Here is a 21,166-nt window from a genome sequence, read left to right as displayed (position 1 = left end):
TTATTGTCTCAGATTTCTCTGGAAGCCTCATTAAGACTCGTTTATTCCATGTCCTTATGTCAGATGGGGGCCTGTGAGCATTAGATGGCTTCCAGCCCAAATCCTTCCACTCCATATTTGGAGGAGCCTCGTTAAGTGCATGGGCTGTTCACAAGCCCTTTCAAAAGATCTGGACACAATGTTCAGTGAAGAGCCAATAAGTTAACCAATGGACAAGATTGGCGGAATCGAATCAAGTCAACAAAATTTTATTTATATAGCCCAATATACACCCTCGACCCTTGAATCAGCGTATCTAATATTGTACAAGACTTGACACTGTCTCAACACAAGTCAGTAATCACACTGAAACTATTGTGATTATAACTTCACATTAATAGTGACAGAATGCTGTATGCAACCTAAACTATGACAAACTGTGTGCGAAATAATTTATCATGAATGCCATCACTAGCTTGCCCCAAAATGATTTGTATAATAATGGTTTGCTGATGCTGGATAATTTGCAGTTAAGCAGCTTGTGCTTCTTTGAATACACTCCCTCAACTTAAAAGGGTACTCCACCGATTTAGCATTGCACTCCAATAACAATGTGGGACTCACGATGGACAGCTTAAAAAAAGGATAAAAAGCGCCACAGCAGAACGGGATATCTCGTATTTTATATCGCATGCATTATTCTTCCTTGTCAAAACCTGGCGATTACATCACCCACAATGCAGCTCGATCGGAGAGTTGGGTGTGTTATACTAGTAGCAGCTCAAATCAAGTATGTGGATCATCAAATCTCCATGCCGGGTTGGGCGGGGCCTGGTTTGCCAGCGAGATAGAAACAGATGATTCGCTGTGGCGACCCCTACAGGGAGCAGCCGAAAGAAGAAGAAGAAGCTGCTAGTAGCGGCTAATGTAGCCTCGATACGCTAGCCTCAAGCAGAAATGAGGTGCAGGCTGCAGAGGTCTTCTCGGCTCACTTCTTTCTAACTCCACACCCCCAGATTTTTTTTATCATTTTCAAACTTTCGCCCAAAAGTCTTGAACCCCAACTGATGCTGACTCAAGAGACATCCCTTGAGGCAATTTATTAGATTTCGTGCAGCTCCCTCTGGACCCATGAATACTTTATACAGCTTTTTTTCACATATGCAATAGTACTCCCCAAGACCTGTGAACAGACTTTGATGAGTAAAATTGGTGGAGACTGAACATTATGGACACGGCTATAGACATTTTGTTATGACAACAATGTTATGGACCTACAGTAACAATCACAGTGTCAATTCACAGTGTTTATTGTGAGGCTAAAGCAATAGAAGGCGACAGCAGCTTGTAAAATAGCTGATCAAAATCTCATAAAATGCTATTTTAAATCGGCCATATGAAGAAAAAAAACAAAGAATAATAATAAATGCTAATTGCATTTAGGTCCATATGTGGATTCAAAATCGTGGCACTGTACCTCTTTATACTTACTATTTAGTCTAAATTGGTCAAAAATATAGAAAACATAAATTAAATACAATTAACTAATCAAATTCCATATAATCATTATATATTTGCATGACTCTTTACATTTGAAGGGACTTTTAAAGTTTGATCAGTTATTGCATCATCAATCAGTTCAAAACAAATGCAGTTATGGTTTTGTTCATCATGCATCTAAAGATGAGAGCCCACTTTAAAATGGAGACTAATATTTTTAATGTCCAGTATCACTTGAGGAAAACAAACAAAACAAACACCAAAGCCTAGTCCTTTTTAGGACATAGACGAATTTGCGTATCATTGTCCTTTGAGCAGCGAATGCTACAGACAGGAGATCTTGTTTTCTGGTTTTTTTTTTTTTAAAGAAAGATTGATGATATCTGCATCTGTCAGGTACTGATAGTAGAGCTTATAAACAAAAGGATCCAAGCTGGAGGTTGTTCACAGGATTGTTGCATCCTTTTCACTAGGTGAACCATTTGTATTTTAGCTATGGTTATAAGAAGTCAACGTTCATACCTTACCTCTCTTAAAACACTTATTATTGTGTGACCTTAAATGGGTAATTTTTTATCATTACAAATAGGAGTAAACAGGCCTGGATCCACATGAAAAGTGTACATTGAATGAGAATGAGGCATGCAGGCTTAGAAGTAGTTGTTTGACCTTATAGCTACAAAAAACATCTTCAGACAGTGCTTACATAAGAGTTGCACTGGATGTCCCATTTCATAAAGCCTATTAACTCTGACAGGATATAAAACAGACCTTAACTAGTTTAGCAATTATCACTACAAATGATTCTACTGATTCTGTCGTGGGCTATATGGGGCTGGACAGGTGCAGAGCTGGGGACCTCGGGTGGACGGCCCGGGGGCTGGATAGGTGCAGAGCTGGGGACCTCGGGCGAACGGCCCGGGAGCTGGACAGGTGCAGAGCTGGGGACCTCGGGCGAACGGCCCGGGAGCTGGACAGGTGCAGAGCTGGGGACCTCGGGCGGACGGCCCGGGAGCTGGACAGGTGCGGAGCTGGGGACCTCAGAGCTGATCTCCGGAGGTCCGTGATGGAGACTGACACCATCCGAAGACCAGACAGAAGACCGGCGGCGAACACTGAGAGTCACAGGAGGCCGATAGCGAAGGCAGAGCCCTTCTGGAGGCCGGCGGCGAAGGCAGAGCCCTTCTGGAGGCCGCCGGCGAACACGGAGAGTCACTGGAGGCCGGCGGCGAACACGGAACCCTTCTGGAGGCCGGCGGCGGACGCTGAACCCTTCTGGAGGCCGGCGGCGAAGACCGAGAATGTCTGGAGACCGCCGGCGGACGCTGAACCTTCCGGGAGGCCTGCCCTTCCACCCAGGGACCAACGGCGGTACAGCGGGGCCGGGAACCGGCAACGAGACGTCAGGACGGGGAGCCGGCGACTGGATACCAGGGCGTGGAGCCGGCGACGGTGGGACATCAAGACAGGGCGGCGAGGCGGTTGGGCCTGGAGCCGGTAGCAAGGCGGCTGGACATGGAGCCGGCTCTGGAGCAAGGGGCTGCTGCGACCCAGCAGGGACTGGAGCAAGGGGCTGCTGCGACCCAGCAGAGAGTTCAGGGAACTGCTGCGATCCAGCCGGGAAACGAGTCGGCTGCGATCCAGCAGATAGTTCAGGGAACTGCTGCGATCCAGCCGGGAAAGAAATCGACTGCGATCCAGCAGATAGTTCAGGGAACTGCTGCGATCCAGCAGATAGTTCAGGGAATTGCTGCGATCCAGCCGGGAAAGAAGTCGACTGCGATCCAGCAGCGGGTCCAGGGGGCTGCTGAGGTCCGGCGGAGAGTCCAGGGTGCGGCTGATATCTAGCGGCAGCGTCGACAGGGTGCGGCTGCGATCCAGCGGCGGAGGCGAGGACAGGGTGCGGTTGCGATCCAGCGGCGACAGGGTGCGGCTGCGATCCAGCGGCGACAGGGTGCGGCTGCGAGCCAGCGGCGACAGGGTGCGGCTGCGAGCCAGCGGCGACAGGGTGCGGCTGCGAGCCAGCGGCGACAGGGTGCGGCTGCGAGCCAGCGGCGGAGGCGAGGACAGGGTGCGGCTGCGAGCCAGCGGCGACAGGGTGCGGCTGCGAGCCAGCGGCGGAGGCGAGGACAGGGTGCGGCTGCGAGCCAGCGGCGACAGGGTGCGGCTGCGATCCAGCAGAGACAGGGAGGAATGGCTGGAGCCATCCAGCCGAGACCGGGAGCGATGGCTGCCGCCATCCAGCAGGGAGTGGTGGAGAGTGACCGGAATCTGTAGGCAAGGTGGTGCCGGCTGTTGAGAGCTGGGTGGTGAGTCGGGAGACCTGCTGGGTTAGCTGTGCGATTTGGGAAACCATGGCCTTTCTGCTGTCTGTCAGAGTCTGGAGTAATTGTTCGTGCTGGCCTAGCAGAACCTCTCTGTTAGCCAGTGCTAAGTGGTAGGGTGCTACCTCCGGGTCTTTACCTGCTGGGTCCATGTTTGGTTCGGATCATTCTGTCGTAAGGCGAGGTGCTAAATAGAGAAGTATGTGGACCCAAAAGCAGATGACAAAGAAGCGGTCTCAGGGTGAAGTAGCCGGATGACTACCGTGTTTATTGTTGGGTGGAATGCAGGCAAGAACAGGCAGAGGTGAGCAGACAGGTAATGAGCAGACAAAATCCAAAATCCAAAAATCCAAAAATCCAAAAATGGTCCACAGGAGAACAGTAGGAGGAGAACAAGGAGACTACTACAAAATAAAACAGGAAGTGTCAACACCAAAACTACCACAGATTTGGGTATTGTAGGAAATGAGGCTAAGAGAACCATCACATGAGAAGCAGTTAAAGACTACTTGCAAAGCTGAAGTACCCATAACAGCACTGAAGAACACCCTCCAGGCTGTTACAGCTTTCAGGAAAAGGTGACCAACACACAACGTCTCTTTACAATTTCTCTTCAAAAGTAGGGCACCTGAAAATGCAACAATAGGAACTGTACGATATTATTTTTCTCAGGTTTATAAAGCCATGTACCAGAAATCTAAATGCTCTAGAAAAGTGTTTATTAGTCTGACAGTGATTTTGAAAAAAAAAACACTAGGGTGTGCAAAATCATTTGTTTCAACAGGGTTTACTGCATGAGTGAAAAATATTTTATCAAAATTTCATATCTAAGGCTGGTCAGATCTCAGGTTTTGAGCATTCATTACAATCAAGCCTGAAATAATTTGGCCTTAGCAGCCAACAAAAGCTGGTAGCAAATCCCAACAAAATCCCAGAGGATTTTAGAATGGATTCAAATTCAGAAATATGAGCACAGTGAGGAATGTAAGGTTTACTTATGGATTGGATCACGTTTCAAAGAGAAAAAAATATCATGTCCTGTTACTAAATAAGCTAAATGGCGACCACCTTGACTGAACTTTACACTGGAAAGAACAGACTCCAGGGAATGTGCACTCAAACGCAGAGCAGTAAAGTATACAGTAGATGTATATATATTAATTGAGAATTTTATTAATTCATAGATATGAATTAATGTGTCATCAGCAAATAAAATTTTTTCAGTCCTTCTCATAGATTAAAAAACAGCATATATTTTGTTCCTCCAGTGACAAAACTTTTCAATCACCTGAAATTAAAAGATGAAGATTTTTATTTAACTATTTTCATCTGGCAGCTGAAGGGCAGCGACAAACAGATGACAGGAATGCCAAGAGCAGACGGAAAAAGTGAGCAGAATTTCAATGACGTGAGCCCATCTGCCTGCATTAATTTTTATTGACTTTAATTCTTTGGATAGGCATGATTCGCAGTCACAGTAGCTATCATTCTTGTTTATTTTCATATATCAATTAGAGGATATAAAATTCAGATCCTATGATTATCAATGTCATCCCCAAAGGGAAAATAAATTGTGGGAGCTTTATTAGTAGACTGACGGTCATAAGGCTGGATGTGGACCAAATTAAACTTCCTGCTATTGAGTATCAAACAGCATCTAGGAGAATATAGGATTCACTCTGAAGAGATGGAAATGATGGTTGCTCTTACGGAAACCAGCAACCACCCCATGCTGTTTGGGTTAAGGGCAGTGAGGTGAATTTACATACATTTGCTCTCTTCCTCAATTTCCTGCACAGTATCTTTCTTACCCTCTTTTTTTATTTCTACTGCCAATCATCTCATCTTTCACCCCTTTTCAAACCCATCTTTTCTCAACCCCATCTTTCATACCAACACTGAATATTAATGCTTCATTTTATCCCCTTTTCCTTAAGTCAGTCACAGTAGCTCTACTCGCTTCCTTTACACTTTTTCCACTAGTCCGCTTAACTTAAATCTACAATTTACAGTATCTGATTGATTATCTGAATTGATGCGAATGAGCAATCAGCTGGCACACCAGATATTTATCAGCTGTTGTTTTCCAACAACTCTACTTGCTCCTGAGGATAGTTTTTAAATTCAAACCAAAAGACTGAAAAAGCAAATGTTTTCTCTGGCCTTTTTTGTGTAACTCTATTCTTAGACATATTCACTGTATTTTAGATTCATTTATCAAGATCTGTTTCTCTCTCGCAATTATTTTTTAGATCCATACTATTAAAACAGCGCTGTGCAGGGCGCCCCGGTAGCTCACCAGGTAGAGCGTGTACCGCATATCAAGGCTGAGTCCTTACCGCAGTGGCCCGGGTTTGAATCCGGCCCCGGGGCCTTTGCTGCATGTCATCCCCTCTCTCTCTCTCCTCGCCTTTCCTGTCACTCTCACTATCAAAATGAAGCAATATGCCAAAAAACAAAAACAAACAGCGCTGTGCTAATTGTGCTCTTTGTCTTACCGATCTGCATAGATATGCACTTATCTGTTAAAATGCAGTTTTCTTTAGGTTACAAGTGTTTCAGAAGAATTGGGGCACCATCATGTTGAGCAATGATATTTGCAGATTTGTTAACACTTACAAAACTTACTGTCTTAGCTAACATATTGAGAAGTAACTATTTTCTACAGAGGGAACTGGAAGTAATTTTAATATTGCTGTGGTATGTCATATGGCAACAGAATGTGTTTTTTGGACTTACTTCTCTCCGGCGTGAAGCCCAGCAGGTCTGTTTGATCTTCCACACCACTGCTGCCACCAGGAGTAGTGATAGAAAGCAACTGGAATGAAAGAGAGGAAACAATATCAAGCAAGATGACTTTAACTAATAAAAGCTGTCATTGAAAGAAAGCACCCACATATATTCTTTGCACACAGGGAGAAGTCGACCCTTGGTTATTTAAAGCATTCATTTTTTTATTGTATATATAAACATACAGCAAAACCCAGGTGAGTTTCATTTTACCATGTTGCACTAATCCCTATCTTTACATTGTGTCCTGCACCAGCTACAATTTAATAGTTCTACATACTCTCTCAAGACACCAAAAAGAAACACAAGGAAAATGCATCTCCATAACGACATAATTTCTCTTGTAGGAAGAGGACAACAAATTTCAAAACATAAAATTAGCTGGATTCAAAACCATGCAGTTGTGGTGTTGTATGTTGTAGCCATGACTTTGTACATGTGAAAGATTTCCTGTATTTCACGTGGGATTGGCTTTAACCGGTATTTTCACAATATTTTCTTGATATATTAATAACTACAATATTACTGGCTGAAACAAGGTGAACTTAAATATTCAAAGTTTCCTTCTAACTTTAAAAAAAGACCAAACCCGGGAGATAATGTAAAGAGGTAGCACATTAATTTCTTAGTAGACTGAATATTTTGGCCGATTACTTCAATTAATAACCCAACAGTAAAATCATTAGTCAAGGGAAATTCAGCAAAGTCCAAGTGCTACTGGGATAGAAAAATATGACTGATTGAGAGCTTCCACTTCATTATCCTGGTGACAGATGAGAATGTAAAGATTATTATGTGCTGAAGAGACATTCTGCACTTTCTAAGAGATTGTCGGAGCAACATGTGGGAGTTTTTGAAAAGGACTGATCTTTCATCTGTCTGTGTGGGGTATTTAGTATCAAAGAGGGGATATACAGTATGGTTATGGTTTAGGTATCTACAGTATGTTAAGCTAGCTTGCTTTGCATGCATTGTTGTTAGGTAAAAATATATGGCAACAAAATAAAAAGGTATTGGTGTCAGTTTACTTTTAATTCAACTGATTGCTCAGTCATTAACAAGTATTTTATCATTTCCCTCTAATTATTCTCAACTCACTGAATTAGAAGGAAACATGACCCTGTTCCTGATCTCCAGGAACAAAGACAATCATATCTAGATTTGAAACACGTACTGTAATATGACCGATGAGCCCTTGTCTTTAGGGACATGCCACATTTCTAAAATGGGCAGTCTGGTCCAATAAGCACATTTAATCAGAGACACATGACTAGCTCTGATTTTATGGGCCCGTTTGTTAGATATTTAAACTTGAATAGGCTTTCAAGTTGCCTGCCACACCTGCTAGATCCATTGGCCAGGATCTTTGAAGAAAGCGATAACGCCTGTGAGGAACGTGATAACACTTGGAAATATACAGCTTCTGAAATACAGTTTAAAAAAAAAAAAAGAAGGGAAGTGGGATTAAAGTGTTGAGTGATGGGAAACTGTGCTTCAAACATCTTGTCATTGCACGTGAAATTTATTTTAGAGGTGCACAAGCTCAGAACCCTTTCATTCTTTTAGAAGTATGTGCACCATCTTCGACAACTTTGAAGATAACAGTGAATGGGAGGGAAAGGGGGGTGTTGTGGGGGCTCCAATGAGATTTTGATGTGGCAGAAGTGACAAAAATCCCTAGACAGATGTTTGGCTTTCATCGTGACTATTTTAGACCATAAAGAAGCTTAAATCCCCTTTGCTTCTGCTGTTAATAAAAGGAGTTCTGCTTCAGGTAGTGAAGGACAAATTCTTTACACAAAGTTGAGAGCATTCAAGTTTTCTACAAGTAGTTATGGATATGGGATAGGTTTATCTGTAGATCTAGTAACAGTGAACTTTCACTCACCCAAACATATTCATGAGGAAAGCATGACAGGAAGCTGTAGTAGGAAGTAGGAAGTTGTCACACATTCTAATCAACTTCCTGAACTTACTGATCTCAGACAAGTCCCACTGTTCTTTATATCATCATTATTATTATTATTATTGTCCCTTTTTTGATAGTGATAATGTCACACAATGTGTAACAGAAGGACATTGGCTTTTGACAGAAAGGAAACTGAACTCAACACTGCTTTCTTTTAATTACATGCTCATTTCTGTAACCACAAGGATATGGTTACCACAAGGGAAAACAATCAATAATATCTATAGCTGCTTTCTACAGGCTTTTTAGGCTGCAAAAAGCTCTGTACAAATAATTCTTAAAATGCTAAATAAGAAATAAGAAGACATAAGCCTTAAAGTATTTAGACTTGTGCATGAAAAACTGCCTACACATTTTAAGAGTTCAGTTTAGTATGGTGTCATTAGACTTTACCTGACATTTTATGACTGAAGTTGGTGATAAATAAATAACATGTGTATGCGTTTTTCTTAAAACACACTTGCACATATATAGTGTAAGCACATAGTGACACTCACGTGCGTACACTTATAATATATATATATATATATATACTGTATATACACACACATACAGATGTGACTGGAATGAAGCTGATTTTGTTAATGAGTATAAATGAGACCCTGGGGTTCCACTGCAAGTAAAGCGCAGCATCCTATTAGAGAGTTTCTGCAGCATCTAATCAGACCGCATAAAACAATCAGACTCTAATTAGATTACAACTTAGGCAGTACTGTGCAAGTAAATATGGTTTATAAAGTCACTAAGATGAAGAAGCAATGTGGAAATGACGGAAAAAAATACTTGCTGCCTGAAAGGCTTGGTAGAAAAAGTGAGCTGATATTTGAATAAACTCAGGAGAAAAAAAACAACAGTAGGAAAAAACAGAGCTTGTTCCCAGCCATGCCGTCATTTCTTCACCCTCTATCTCTCATACAAGGAGGTCTAGAAACCCTGTGGGGTGATATGACATTTTGTCATCAGGCTGATTATGTTTCCCGCAACCTCCCACACACACACACACATCCTTGTACTTCTATCTTTGTGAGGACTGTCATTGACATAATGCATTCCTTAGCCCCTTACCCTAACCATCACAATTAAATACCTAACCTTAACCCTCACCCTAACCATAACCTAATTCTACCCTAACCCTTAAAACCAAGTCTTAACCTTCAAACAGCCCCTTGAAGTTGTGAAGACCGGCCAAAATGTCCTCACTTTCCAAAAATGTCCTCACTCTGTAGGTAAGAAACGCATTTCAGTCCTCACTATGTAGCAAGTACAAGAACACAGACACACACACACACACACACACACACACACACACACACACACCCTTGTGACGGCATCAGGGCATTACACCTTTTCTCACTGAGTTTATGGGTCAGTAAGAACCGGACAACAAGAATGCAGAAAAGACTCGAGAGAATTAGTATAACCTGCACAACAATGGAAAAAACAAACAAACCAAAAACATACAATGCATACTAATGGAACAAAATGCAAAAAATTAGGCAGGCAAACAGGAAAGGCTGTGAAATGGAATGAAGGGGTTGATTTCCAATGGATTTAGAAAGCACAAACCACTACGAGAATTAACTACATTTGAGAAAAATTCATTACTTGAGGAAATAGTATTTTGTAAATACTATTCAAAAATCAATTCCAAGAGAAAGGACCACAATGTTATGGGCACATGGAAAGTACTCACTCATTTGCTATTTTAAAAAGACCAAAACTGCTGCTTTTTCCCCTGTGCCCGTGTTGTGACCCCATTTAAAATGGTTTCCTGAGCAAATGATGGAAGTAGCTGTCAGAGACATTTTGGATAAAATAAGCTCTGTCCTTCTCCCCTTTCCTTCGAAGAATTCCTGAATTTGGCTATTCAACTGTAATTTGATCGGATGGAGGCAGAAGATAACTGATTGTGTGACAGCTTTTTCGCGAAAGTTATTGTGGACTGGGCAATGACGGGCAGGTGCCTTGGGCAAAGGCTGTCTTCTATTCCCACCTTGACAGCTACACAGATAATATGTTAGTCCATCAGCTGCTCTGGGTAGCACACCTTGAAATAAAAATGAACACACATACACAGAGAAACTGCACCATGGCTTAAATCAGTGATTATCAGTGTTAGGTATGAAAATAATTGTCCCCACCAATGACACTGATCTAATGTTTAAAGCCAACTTAACCTCTACTGCTTTGTTAATGTGTTTCTACTCCAAATCTAACAATTCAAATCAGCTTTCCCTAACTGCAGGTCTTTTAGCATAGCATTATAAATACCTGCATACAGTGTCATTTACTTTAAGGCTTATTTTTGCAGGGATAACACTTTATGGTTATGGCAATTATTATGATGCTAAATTATTTATAGCTAACTTACAGGTAATTTGGAAGTTACAGTAAAGGGTGGGCCTTTTTTCAAACAACATTTAAATTTCACTAATCACAAGCTGAAGATTTGGCCTATAGCCTATGACGATGCGTTATAGATTAGAGATGCTTAGAACAGCACAACAGGGATGACTACAGTAACCAAAGCTTTGTGAGGGAACTCCTTTGAGAGGGTCGGCGTTAATGCCGATCTTCTGAAGCTTTTTAAAAATGCCAGTATCTAACTTTAAGCATACATTTTACAATTATACTCACATCCTCTTAATTTATTCAGACTTTGCTGTACTTTTGAGAGACCTCAATTGACTCATTTTACACATTTCAATGAGAAAGGATTTCCAAAGAAGCTCTAAGGATGAAAAATGATTAAGAGCCCTCATATCTTGATCGCCCATGCCTTCTCTTTAGATGGCACTTGCAGAGCAATATGCACCTATTTAAATGGTTACTGGCAGTTCATTTGCCACTTGAAAAAAGGAAAATCACTGCCTTGAAGACACAAGAAGCATTTACATGTACTCGGTTAAAAAGGACTGGTCCAACAGGCTTAAGTAACTCAATAAGCCCCAAGAGGCAAGAGCGGAAAATGAAGAGGTTGTGGGTCAAATTCTGGATAATGCTTCCTGACTGCTGAACACTTAGTGGTTTGATCTAGCTGTGTGTGTATATTTAAGTCGTATAATTACTTGACTCACTCACCTGAAAAATGTCACAAAGAACTGGACGAGGTCCATGATACTGTTGTGTTGGGAGAAGGCAATCTATTAGAGAAAAAGAAGAGAATGAGAAATGACAAATACCAGGGCAGTCTTATTAAAAACTAATGTAAATATGGCAAAGTTTTACAGCTGACAACGACATGAACATGGGTATAATCACCACACTAAAAGGTAAATGAGGCTTTTGCAGCTTTCTCGGTCACTCCAAATTTGTTCGTAAACCTGAACTTTGTATATCAAATCTCTTTTCATAAAATAAAAAAAATCTGTTATTACTTAATTCCAAGGGGGACACACTTTTACTTGAACACTCACAGTTGTGACGTTGTGAAGGGGTTAACACGATGTGGTGTCAACAGTTCAAGTCTGCATTAAGAGCAGGATGGACCTGCTAAAAGGTCACTGACAAGACTGTCTGGAAGATCTCCTGTAAAAGCTTCTGCTTGTGAAAAAGTCTGTTTGAATATAACGGAACAAAATAAAAACAGGGCAGAAAGCTTTCTGTTTGCAGACAATGCACACCTTCTGAAAAATACTTATTTGTCAGAAATGTTTCAGATCATCTGAAACATTCATCTATTGATAGACTTTTATGGGTTGACTTCATATATAATGTATTCTGAATCAACAACAGGCTCTTATACTGACATTTAGATTTTTAATATTTTTGTTCCTGCATTATTAGTTGCAAAAACAAAACCACAAATTAAACATCACAATCCAATAATTTGAAAAATATTCTACACTTTCACGTCCTTCAATAATGTCCACAACAACCTATCTGCTGTTGAGGTGGATAACATATAGATCAGCTCTATATATCTTATAGAGCTGATTTTTGTGTTTTGTCAGCATGGTCAGTGAATAATGGGTCAGAAATATGTTTTACCCTCATTAAAAGAGTGATTACACACAGTCCTAGCAGCTAAATCACATCTGATAGGCCACATCATACTGACACGTCATTATCTACTGTAGATGCTTTGAAGGCATTTTGCCCTGAAAGCATTTAGACACAAACACAGCGTCATCTGCAGCAATATTGAGCCTGGTTGATTACACGTAGGGTTGGGTAATAGGGCACAAATTGTGCTTTTAGAGGTGGATTATTTGCGTCATGTCTGATGCTTTGAATGATGCCGCAGAAATTCAAAAGGTACTTATTTTGGTCATTCAGTCTATCACTGACATCGTCGTCCTATTGCCAAACCTAATGGCGAGGCAAAGGTAGTGCAGAATCCAAACATTGTTTGTTAAAACAGGACAGAGGCACTGATTTACCATTGAAGGTATTAGCAAGAGAAGAAGAAAAGTATACCTCTCTCCCATTCTTCAATTATCTATAATTTACAAGCTACAGAGAGCAGTGATCAGGTGAGAAGCATGTGCATGTTTAAGGTTATGTAGCAGGACAGAGTCTTCACAGGACTGATGTCTTTATTGACAACTTTGTCACCCTCGCAAACTTTTCCCACCTTTGACTTTTTCAACCTTTTTAAGTAGAAAATGAGAATCGCTGATCTGAAATGACATGCTCACTGACATGGCTAACATGACTCAAAAGCACACATTACACAGATGTTTTGCTGGCTTTTTAGTAAGTAGGACAGTTGTATTTAGTGCTCGCAACCTTGCTTTTCACATAATGAGGTCAAAGCAATATGTTTAGGGTCAATTTGATTTAAATTCCTCAATCTCAGCCAATCAATGGTATCATTTGAGAATGTACTTCCATTACAAGTGGACTTTTATTACATAGAACAGTCTCTTGGGTAACAATTATACGTAATGATGTCACAGAAAAATCTTAGCTCAAGACCTCCCTTTACTATCTTTACCCACGTTTAAATGCTTATTTTATGGGCTCGGACCCTGCAAACGAAAGCTCATAAGTGCATTCTAGGCTCTCACCCCTGCATCCTAAAGGCAAACAACGAAAGAGAGACATTCTCCTGTTACAGATGCTGTTTGCTTTAACAGCTCAGGCCAGTCCATAATAAATAAGTGACTGTTGGCCAGTAAATCTAATAGAAAACTATTACTGGGCCACCTCCACAGATGGACTGAACCCAAAAATTCTATTACCCCCCCCCGTGGTCCACCCATCTACCTTGTGAAAGCAAGGGAAAGAACAAATATAGAAGTCAATACTTGGAAGTGGGCTACTTAGCAAAAAGGGAATGGTGTACTATTAACAAAAATGATAACCGTATCTATCACATTTCTTAATAAAAGTGTTTGCTTGTCACTTAAACATACAATTTTAGCAATACAATTGTTGCAAACTTAATGGATTTTATCAACAAAACAGTGTGAAAAATCTGCAAAAGTCAATAAAAATACATTGATAAACCTGCAATAACAGATTTTTTTGGCACACATATTATCACCTATATTATCTGTACCTATGCTATCACTTTTTAAGTTGATGTGGTGAACTTGTTAGCAAACAGTTGCCGATTTACGCATCCAGCAGATATGGAGCAACATTATCATTCATTTGGAGTCGTGTTTCTGGCCACCTGACTAAATGTTTGTCCAATATTCACTCTCTTTTATCTCTGTTTTGGTCTCTACCAACTCCTGAGGGAAATGTATAGCTGCTAAATGCTCCACTATGTTCACCAGCTAGTTGCTAACTATGTCTGTCTGCTACAGCCAAAACCGACGCTATGAGAGCGGTGAGAGTGAACCAAAACAGTAAAGTTGTGGGCTGGAAAACCAAAACAATGAGCTGAAAGACCCTATCACACTCCTACAATTTATAGCATAAAACAGTTTGTGAGACCATATATGTTCGTCATAATCACAGCTCAAAAAGCACTGCCTACATCTGAATGAGTAACGGCCTGGTGTTCTCCCTTAATTTAACTATTTTCTCAATTATGAAATAGGCCTTTAGCCCATTTAAAAATTTTATTGCCTCTAACTGTAACTAAACCATGAATATTTATGACAAAAGCTTAATTGTTATTTTCCTGCAAACCCAATATAACTGACGGAAAATGGTATTTATTTTTCACTGTGTTGTATTTTTCGCCCCTTTCACCACATCAAAGCCTCAATCTCTTCCATTCAGAAAGAGGGGGAGAAAAGGTTAAACGGTGCTTTGCTTTTGCTCGCTAAAAAACAGCTGTGCACCTATGCACGCTAACCATCACTCATTAAGTCTGTAATTAGAATAAAGCACTTTAATTCACCCTGAACAACAACCTAAGCTCTGCATCTGCAAAGATGGCTGCTCCTGCTCCCTTTATGTACTTTATGTATGCAGGAATAGGACCAATTGCTCATCAATAAGATGTTAGATGACTACACACACACACACAGTATATCTAGTGAACAATTTGAAAGCAAGGATGACACTGAACAGAGAAAGGATTAGATCACTGTGTTATCTGCTTCATATGAGTCAGTCCAAGGTCATGAACACAGTCCTCACCTGGATCTTGATGGGCCATGAGAAGTTACTGACGTAGACATAAAAGGTAATATTGGGGTTGCTTCTAAAGGTGAACTTCTCACAGGAGAAACTGTCTCTGTATTCCTTGATGTTAGTTTTGGACACGATGGGCACCTCCTCTCCGGAGATGGTTCCAGCTGTTGGAGCAAAGAGTTCATGTTCAGCACACTGCCATTTGGCACTCAGAGAGCTCACCTATATACAGAGATGGAGCTGGACTGGCTGCAGCATATTATTATATATCCATTAAGGGGTTTATCAAGCCATTTGGGACAACAGGAAAGCTCTCATAAATAATTGTTATTATGTCTTAAGTGCATTAAATTTCTTTTTGGTTGACCTAAAACAGAGCAGAGCTTTATTGTGTAATTACACACGGCGTCCATATTTTATTGCACAAAGATGTGGGAGAAAAGCACAGCTTGAAAGAGGGACTGAAATGCTGCTGTCCATAGGTCATGACTGAGTCATGTTAACACATATTAATCATTGAATCCATATCACCACTATCACCTAATGCATTTAGTATATTTGAGACCTAGAATTTAGCATTTTATGCGCTTGCAGTCTATATGAGGGCAACAAAAGTCTGCACAGATCAACTATTATTTATTAGAAATACTTGTTTGTGTCTGTTTATGTTCAGTATTCATAAGTGGAGTGTTATTTAATTTCTGGGGGAAATTTTCAACAGCCCAAAACTGGTAGTTTGTTCAAATATATGTAATATTTGATGACAAGATTTCAAGACAGGCTGATGGAATTTTCTTTCAATAAGATTCAATATGGTCAAAACTGAAGTGTAAACTTTAGAGGGTGTCTTGTTTATATATGATTTTTAATACCCAATACCGATCATGAAATAAAAACTAATGCATTTCTTATAAAAATAAGTCTATTTTACGTCTGTCTAAATATTTCAAGTCATTTCTCATTCTTCCTCATGTCAGTGGGTCCTCAACATTGACATTCCAACCCACAGCTCTGAAACAAAAGAAGTGAAAATGACAGCTTGAGTGTGGCTACGTGAGCATGTTTATCTTAATTGAAATCACCCTCCTCCTCCCACCCAAAGGCGCTTCACGCTTTGTCGATTGTGAAGAGGCTCTCATTCCTTATGAGACACAATATCTTTGCGGGGGGAAAGGGGACCTAACTTCAAATATTAATGACAGTGCTCTGAAAAAGGTTAAGGGGGTGTAGGGGAGCACAGGAGGTTAACGTGTTTTAGTGGTTGGAAAATGTCAGTGTTGTGGGGGGGGCAGATGACTTGAGAGGAGGGGAAGGCAGGAGATAAACAGTGGCACTGGACAACTGCAGTGTCCTTGGGTGTCTTTCCTCAGGGGACCTATAATATCCACTCAACAGTGACACAGTACAAACTAACAAGAGAGGGTGCCTTATTGTTTCTGTTATATCTGTTATACCGACTGACTAAATGATCATTTAGATTTTCAAAAAACAAAGACAAAGCAAAAGCAAATCCTTTACATTGGGATGCTCAATTTCTAAAGCCTGAGACATTTAAAGTAATGTGTTGGCCACCAAGTTGTATGATATTAACAACATCATGCAAAAACTTTGTTTTATCATTACATGCAATTAAAAATAATGAATGGAAATTAATACAAAAAGGGTTTTTGACAGAAACATGTATGTGATAATTTAATATTTAGGACTATTTGAATGGTAGATTTCATTACTTCAGTTCATATTGTGGAAGTAGGTGATTCAATTTGCAATAAGCACCTTTTTTGGCATTGAAATTACATACTTATTGATGCTTTGGACAAACTGAGTGTATATAATTGTGTGGTAGTGACAAATTATGCAGTAGAAGAGCATACTGTTAGATTTTGAATATCTGCTTTGCTGACTTTCCAGCGCTAACAATAATTAATATTTTTGTATAAATTATTATAACATCCAAATATGGCTTAACTCTTGAGACAATAGCTTCGATTTTAAAATTCTCAAACCTTTTGACCCAAATCTGTAATAGCATTTGTGACCGAAGCCATTTATTAGGCGTAGAATAAAACTTTTTTTTTTTACTGGATAGTTATGTTATGCTCTTTTCCACATATGCGTGCAGAAGACTCATCAGTTTTCAAAGACTCATGGGGGATTTACAACACAATGAGAAAATTCATCTACTTAATTTAACACTAAACTTTCTGAAATTGACTGATTGGCCAATCCACACTGTTGAGACTGGAATCAGTTATATACAGTTTAGCCCTCATCAAGGTCTCTGTCAAATAGAAAGACAGAAATAGAGCGAGGCATTTTTACTGCACAATAAATAAACTGCAAAATCAAGTAAAAGTACCTGTTGATCCCACCGACCAGGTGATGTTGAGGTTGAAGTTGTTGGATGCATTAATGGACATGTCCAAGTTCTTGTTAGCCTTCGGATGGAGAACATAAAAACACCACAACATTAATGTAGTCAAATATGAGATAAACTGAGAATATCATACAAAAAGACACAAGAGCATCATTATAGTAAAGTACATAACAAAAGCAGAGATGTTATGAAACGCAACACGAATTCAGGAAGCCTTGAACAATTTGTGGGCTGTTCTAGACCTCATAGAAAACGAATCACCAATCAATGATTATCAATGTTAAATGTGGCAGTGTATGACTTGAGATTTGCACTCAGGTCACAACTACAAAAGAAGACCAAATTATGGTGTCACTGCCCCTGTTTCCTGCCTGGGAACTTTGATTTTTGATCTAGTTACCTGCTCAGGTGAGGCCATAAAGTTGATGGCAGTGTAGTGATTATCATCTTCTTGGATGAGACTGAAGGTGAACTGGTAGTCGATCAGGAGATTGTCTATTTAGAAAATGAGACAGGAAAGAAAGGTCATGGAAAGGAGTGGCAGCCTTCTGAAGAATATACACAAAATAGGATGCCAGCTGTGGCTTACACTACTAGAGACTACTATGACAGCATAAATATACAGAGATGTGTGCTATGTGATATAATCAAAAGAAACTTCCAAGCAATAGACTGACTGAGGGTGACAAGTGAAATCAAAATGTCTGTAATCAAATCCAATGACTGCAATCAAGGTGTACAATTTTCTCATCAAGCAGAAGTAGGAATACCTGACCCTGACAGCAAGCTCTAAAAATTCCCCTGCAGCAATTAATAAAGTATGAAATTATTAATTAATAATGGTCACAGAGTATAAAGTATAAATATACACATAATGTATATTGGCAAATTTTGGATTGTATCTTCAATCAAATTTGCCACCATAAGTGGCTGTAACATCCACAAACAAAATTGTCATGTATCAACTGTGTTTGTGTGATTTTTCAATATCAAAATCCAACTTTGCACCAACAGTTTGGGAGATAACAGAAGTGAGATTACAGTGAGAAGTCAGCTAATACACACAGCGAAGAAGCCGGATAACATCACAATGAGTGCAGCATGTTAGTCCATGCTCAATGGCCTTTTAGATGGATAGTCATGTTTACAATAAAAAGTCCCAGTGGTGTGCAGAGGTTAAAGCAAGCTCCAGGCTTTTAGTTCCTGTCTTGCCCTCATTGAGCCTGCTGTCAAGCTATGGCATTTCAAAAAGGGACAAAACACTGGCAAAGGCTCTGTTGTCAGTAGCCGAGTGTTGAAAGATACTGCAGCACCGTGAAGGGCACCACATCATGCAAATAAACACACAAAGCACAAACACCAACATGTACAGTATACACAGGAATACAGGCACAGAGGTGCAACCACGCGCCAGCACTTTTCTTTTTCATAATGCAGCTTTTTGCATCACTCACACCTTGATATGTTTTCCTTGTTCTTCAAGTCAAACTAACATTTAGTCAACTTTCTAAATGAATGAATGAGTAGGTGGGTGATTGATTGAGTGAGTGAGTAGACAAGTGGAGAGTTTTTTTTTTACTCCTCCGTCTCCTTGATTAGCTCAATCACTCACTCCTTCTGATGCACTTGACATTTTCACAACAAGTCATTCTGTCACCGAACAAGCGCCCCTGGTGCCAAAGTGCTAAAATGCTCCATCTGCCATGAGCGGAAGAGTGTGGGGGGGGGGAGAGAGAGAGAGAGAGAGAGAGAGAGACCGACCAAGAATAATCAAGGAGGTGTGTGTGTGTGCATATGAGCCGTCTCTCCAGCAAGTAGCTTGTCCAGAGGAGAATTACTCACAGTAACAGGTTCCTCTGAGTGGATTGCCAAGGTAACGGTTTTCTGAGTCACATCTGCAGTGAAGAAAACAGAGAGGAGAGAACAAGATGAAGAAGAGAGTGCTAGCAGATTGAGAGTAAGAATGCCTCTTATCGGGAGCAGTGTATGCCAAGTGCCAGCGCATTTGCTCCTGCTGTTGGCACCTCATCAAGTCACACAACGAGGAAATAATCTGATAGTTTGCAAAAGTTAATTAGATTTCTTTTAAACTTTTGTTTATCAAAGCAACATAGTGACATGCAACAAACTTCATGTACCACCTGATCACAGAGCATGGCATCTAAAACTAATGTACTAAGTTTAATCCCTTAAAATGCTTGGAGCAAACAACACAATTTATGTAAATGAATTCCAACTTGATTATTTGAGATACATAATCCTAAACTGAGATGTGAAAGCCAAATCAGGAATAACCACCAATCAAGGTGAATCCTTTTTAAAGGAATGGATCAGATAAGACGGTGCTCAGTTTCAGTTTCAGAGATATACAGCTAGTGAGTGGGGAATGCAAAGTTCAAAACAGGCTAGACAAATCCCAGGGCCAGTTTATATTTGTTTCATATTCGTGTTTATTAACTCAGAACTTTAACATTCAAACTTGATAATCAGAGCTTAGGGTGAACATCTTCACAACGCTCACAGCACATGACTTGTTTACCTTTGATTGCAAAACGATCATCCCAATTACTTTTGATTCTCCCCTCGATTGACAGCAGTGTTAAACCTATGTTTTTGAAGATAACCCATAAAGATCAGCAATAACCCTGTTCTGGAGAGGACTTTAGTATCCACTGGACTAAAGCACAGAATATCTCTTAACCAGTGTTAGAATCGTTAACAGCAATTAGCATAAACAACAAAACCTAAATCTTAACGAAGCTTGCTCAAGTGAAATGCAGAAAACAGAAAGCTTATACAGCAGCTTGTGATCAAGATGTACACAAGAGACATGGCAAACATCAGGAGGAAACAATGATGCAGTCCACTCTGTAGTACTTTGAGTACAATTGCATGCCATGGCTTTCAAAATGATGCACCCTTGCATTTTTAATTTTGCTGTTCAGTCTATTAGAGTTACACCCTTTTTAAACAAAGCTAAACAACTTCTAACGCTTTTTTTTTTTCATTGTTACATGCATTAATTCATACATGAAGCACACAGTAATAAAGGGCACTAATGGTCTTCTTGAGGGAAGAAATAGACCCAGTGAAGCAAAAATACTTTATTTTTTTATGCCAATACAAATATAAAACTGTAACAAATAACAAGTAAACAGAAATTAACTTCCAGAAAACTAAAGCTGCAAATAAAATAAAACCAAACCATAATTTGAATTTAAGATCCACAATAAAAAAAAAAAATTATTATATATATATAAAAATTATAATTATATTATAATTACCCTGTGTTTAACCCATGGTTATTGTTTGTTGCAAGTGCGAAATGACTAAGCCCAGGGCCAATGAATCTATAACTCCAGCTAATGAGGGTCCTAACCCAGGGATAAACATGGTGTGAAAATTAGACAATTACTAGGTTCCATTTGCCTCCAATCCATTGTTGTTAGCAGACAAACACTCTAATCTTAAAGCATTGAACATCGCCACAGTCCTCATAAACGACGAACACTAACTGATTCTTGACTATGAAAAAATGCACAACGTTAAACCTTGCTGTAGTTCACTACTGCACGTACTGTATTCTACGGAGTATGTAACCATTTTGAGATTAAGTCTCTATACTGTCCTGCAGAGTTGGATACATTTCCATCACCCTGTGCGACTCCCCTGTCAACACTGTGGAGTCCT

The 21,166-nt window shown here is 40.1% G+C and overlaps 1 protein-coding gene across 2 annotated transcripts in view; it reads right to left on the bottom strand.

Annotated features, from left to right (window-relative positions):
- Positions 1-21,166, bottom strand: part of atrnl1b (attractin-like 1b) — a 69,679-nt gene that overhangs the window by 17,474 nt on the left and 31,039 nt on the right. The window contains exons 21-27 of one of the 2 annotated variants that reach the window (XR_006375868.1): positions 19,319-19,371; positions 17,877-17,971; positions 17,459-17,537; positions 15,106-15,263; positions 11,644-11,705; positions 6,543-6,621; positions 6,143-6,230 (exon numbers count right to left, since the gene is read on the bottom strand). Coding sequence is in view for 1 of the 2 variants with exons in the window: in XM_044177704.1 (XP_044033639.1) it covers positions 6,543-6,621; positions 11,644-11,705; positions 15,106-15,263; positions 17,459-17,537; positions 17,877-17,971; positions 19,319-19,371 (526 nt within the window). In the remaining variant the exon portion in view is untranslated. The remainder of the gene's footprint in view (positions 1-6,142; positions 6,231-6,542; positions 6,622-11,643; positions 11,706-15,105; positions 15,264-17,458; positions 17,538-17,876; positions 17,972-19,318; positions 19,372-21,166) is intronic. The other variant, XM_044177704.1, reaches the window with a different exon arrangement.

The sequence above is a fragment of the Siniperca chuatsi genome, linkage group LG20 (genome assembly GCF_020085105.1).
Source record: "Siniperca chuatsi isolate FFG_IHB_CAS linkage group LG20, ASM2008510v1, whole genome shotgun sequence".
NCBI lineage: Eukaryota > Metazoa > Chordata > Actinopteri > Centrarchiformes > Sinipercidae > Siniperca > Siniperca chuatsi.
This window is presented reverse-complemented; position numbering and strand designations above follow the sequence as displayed.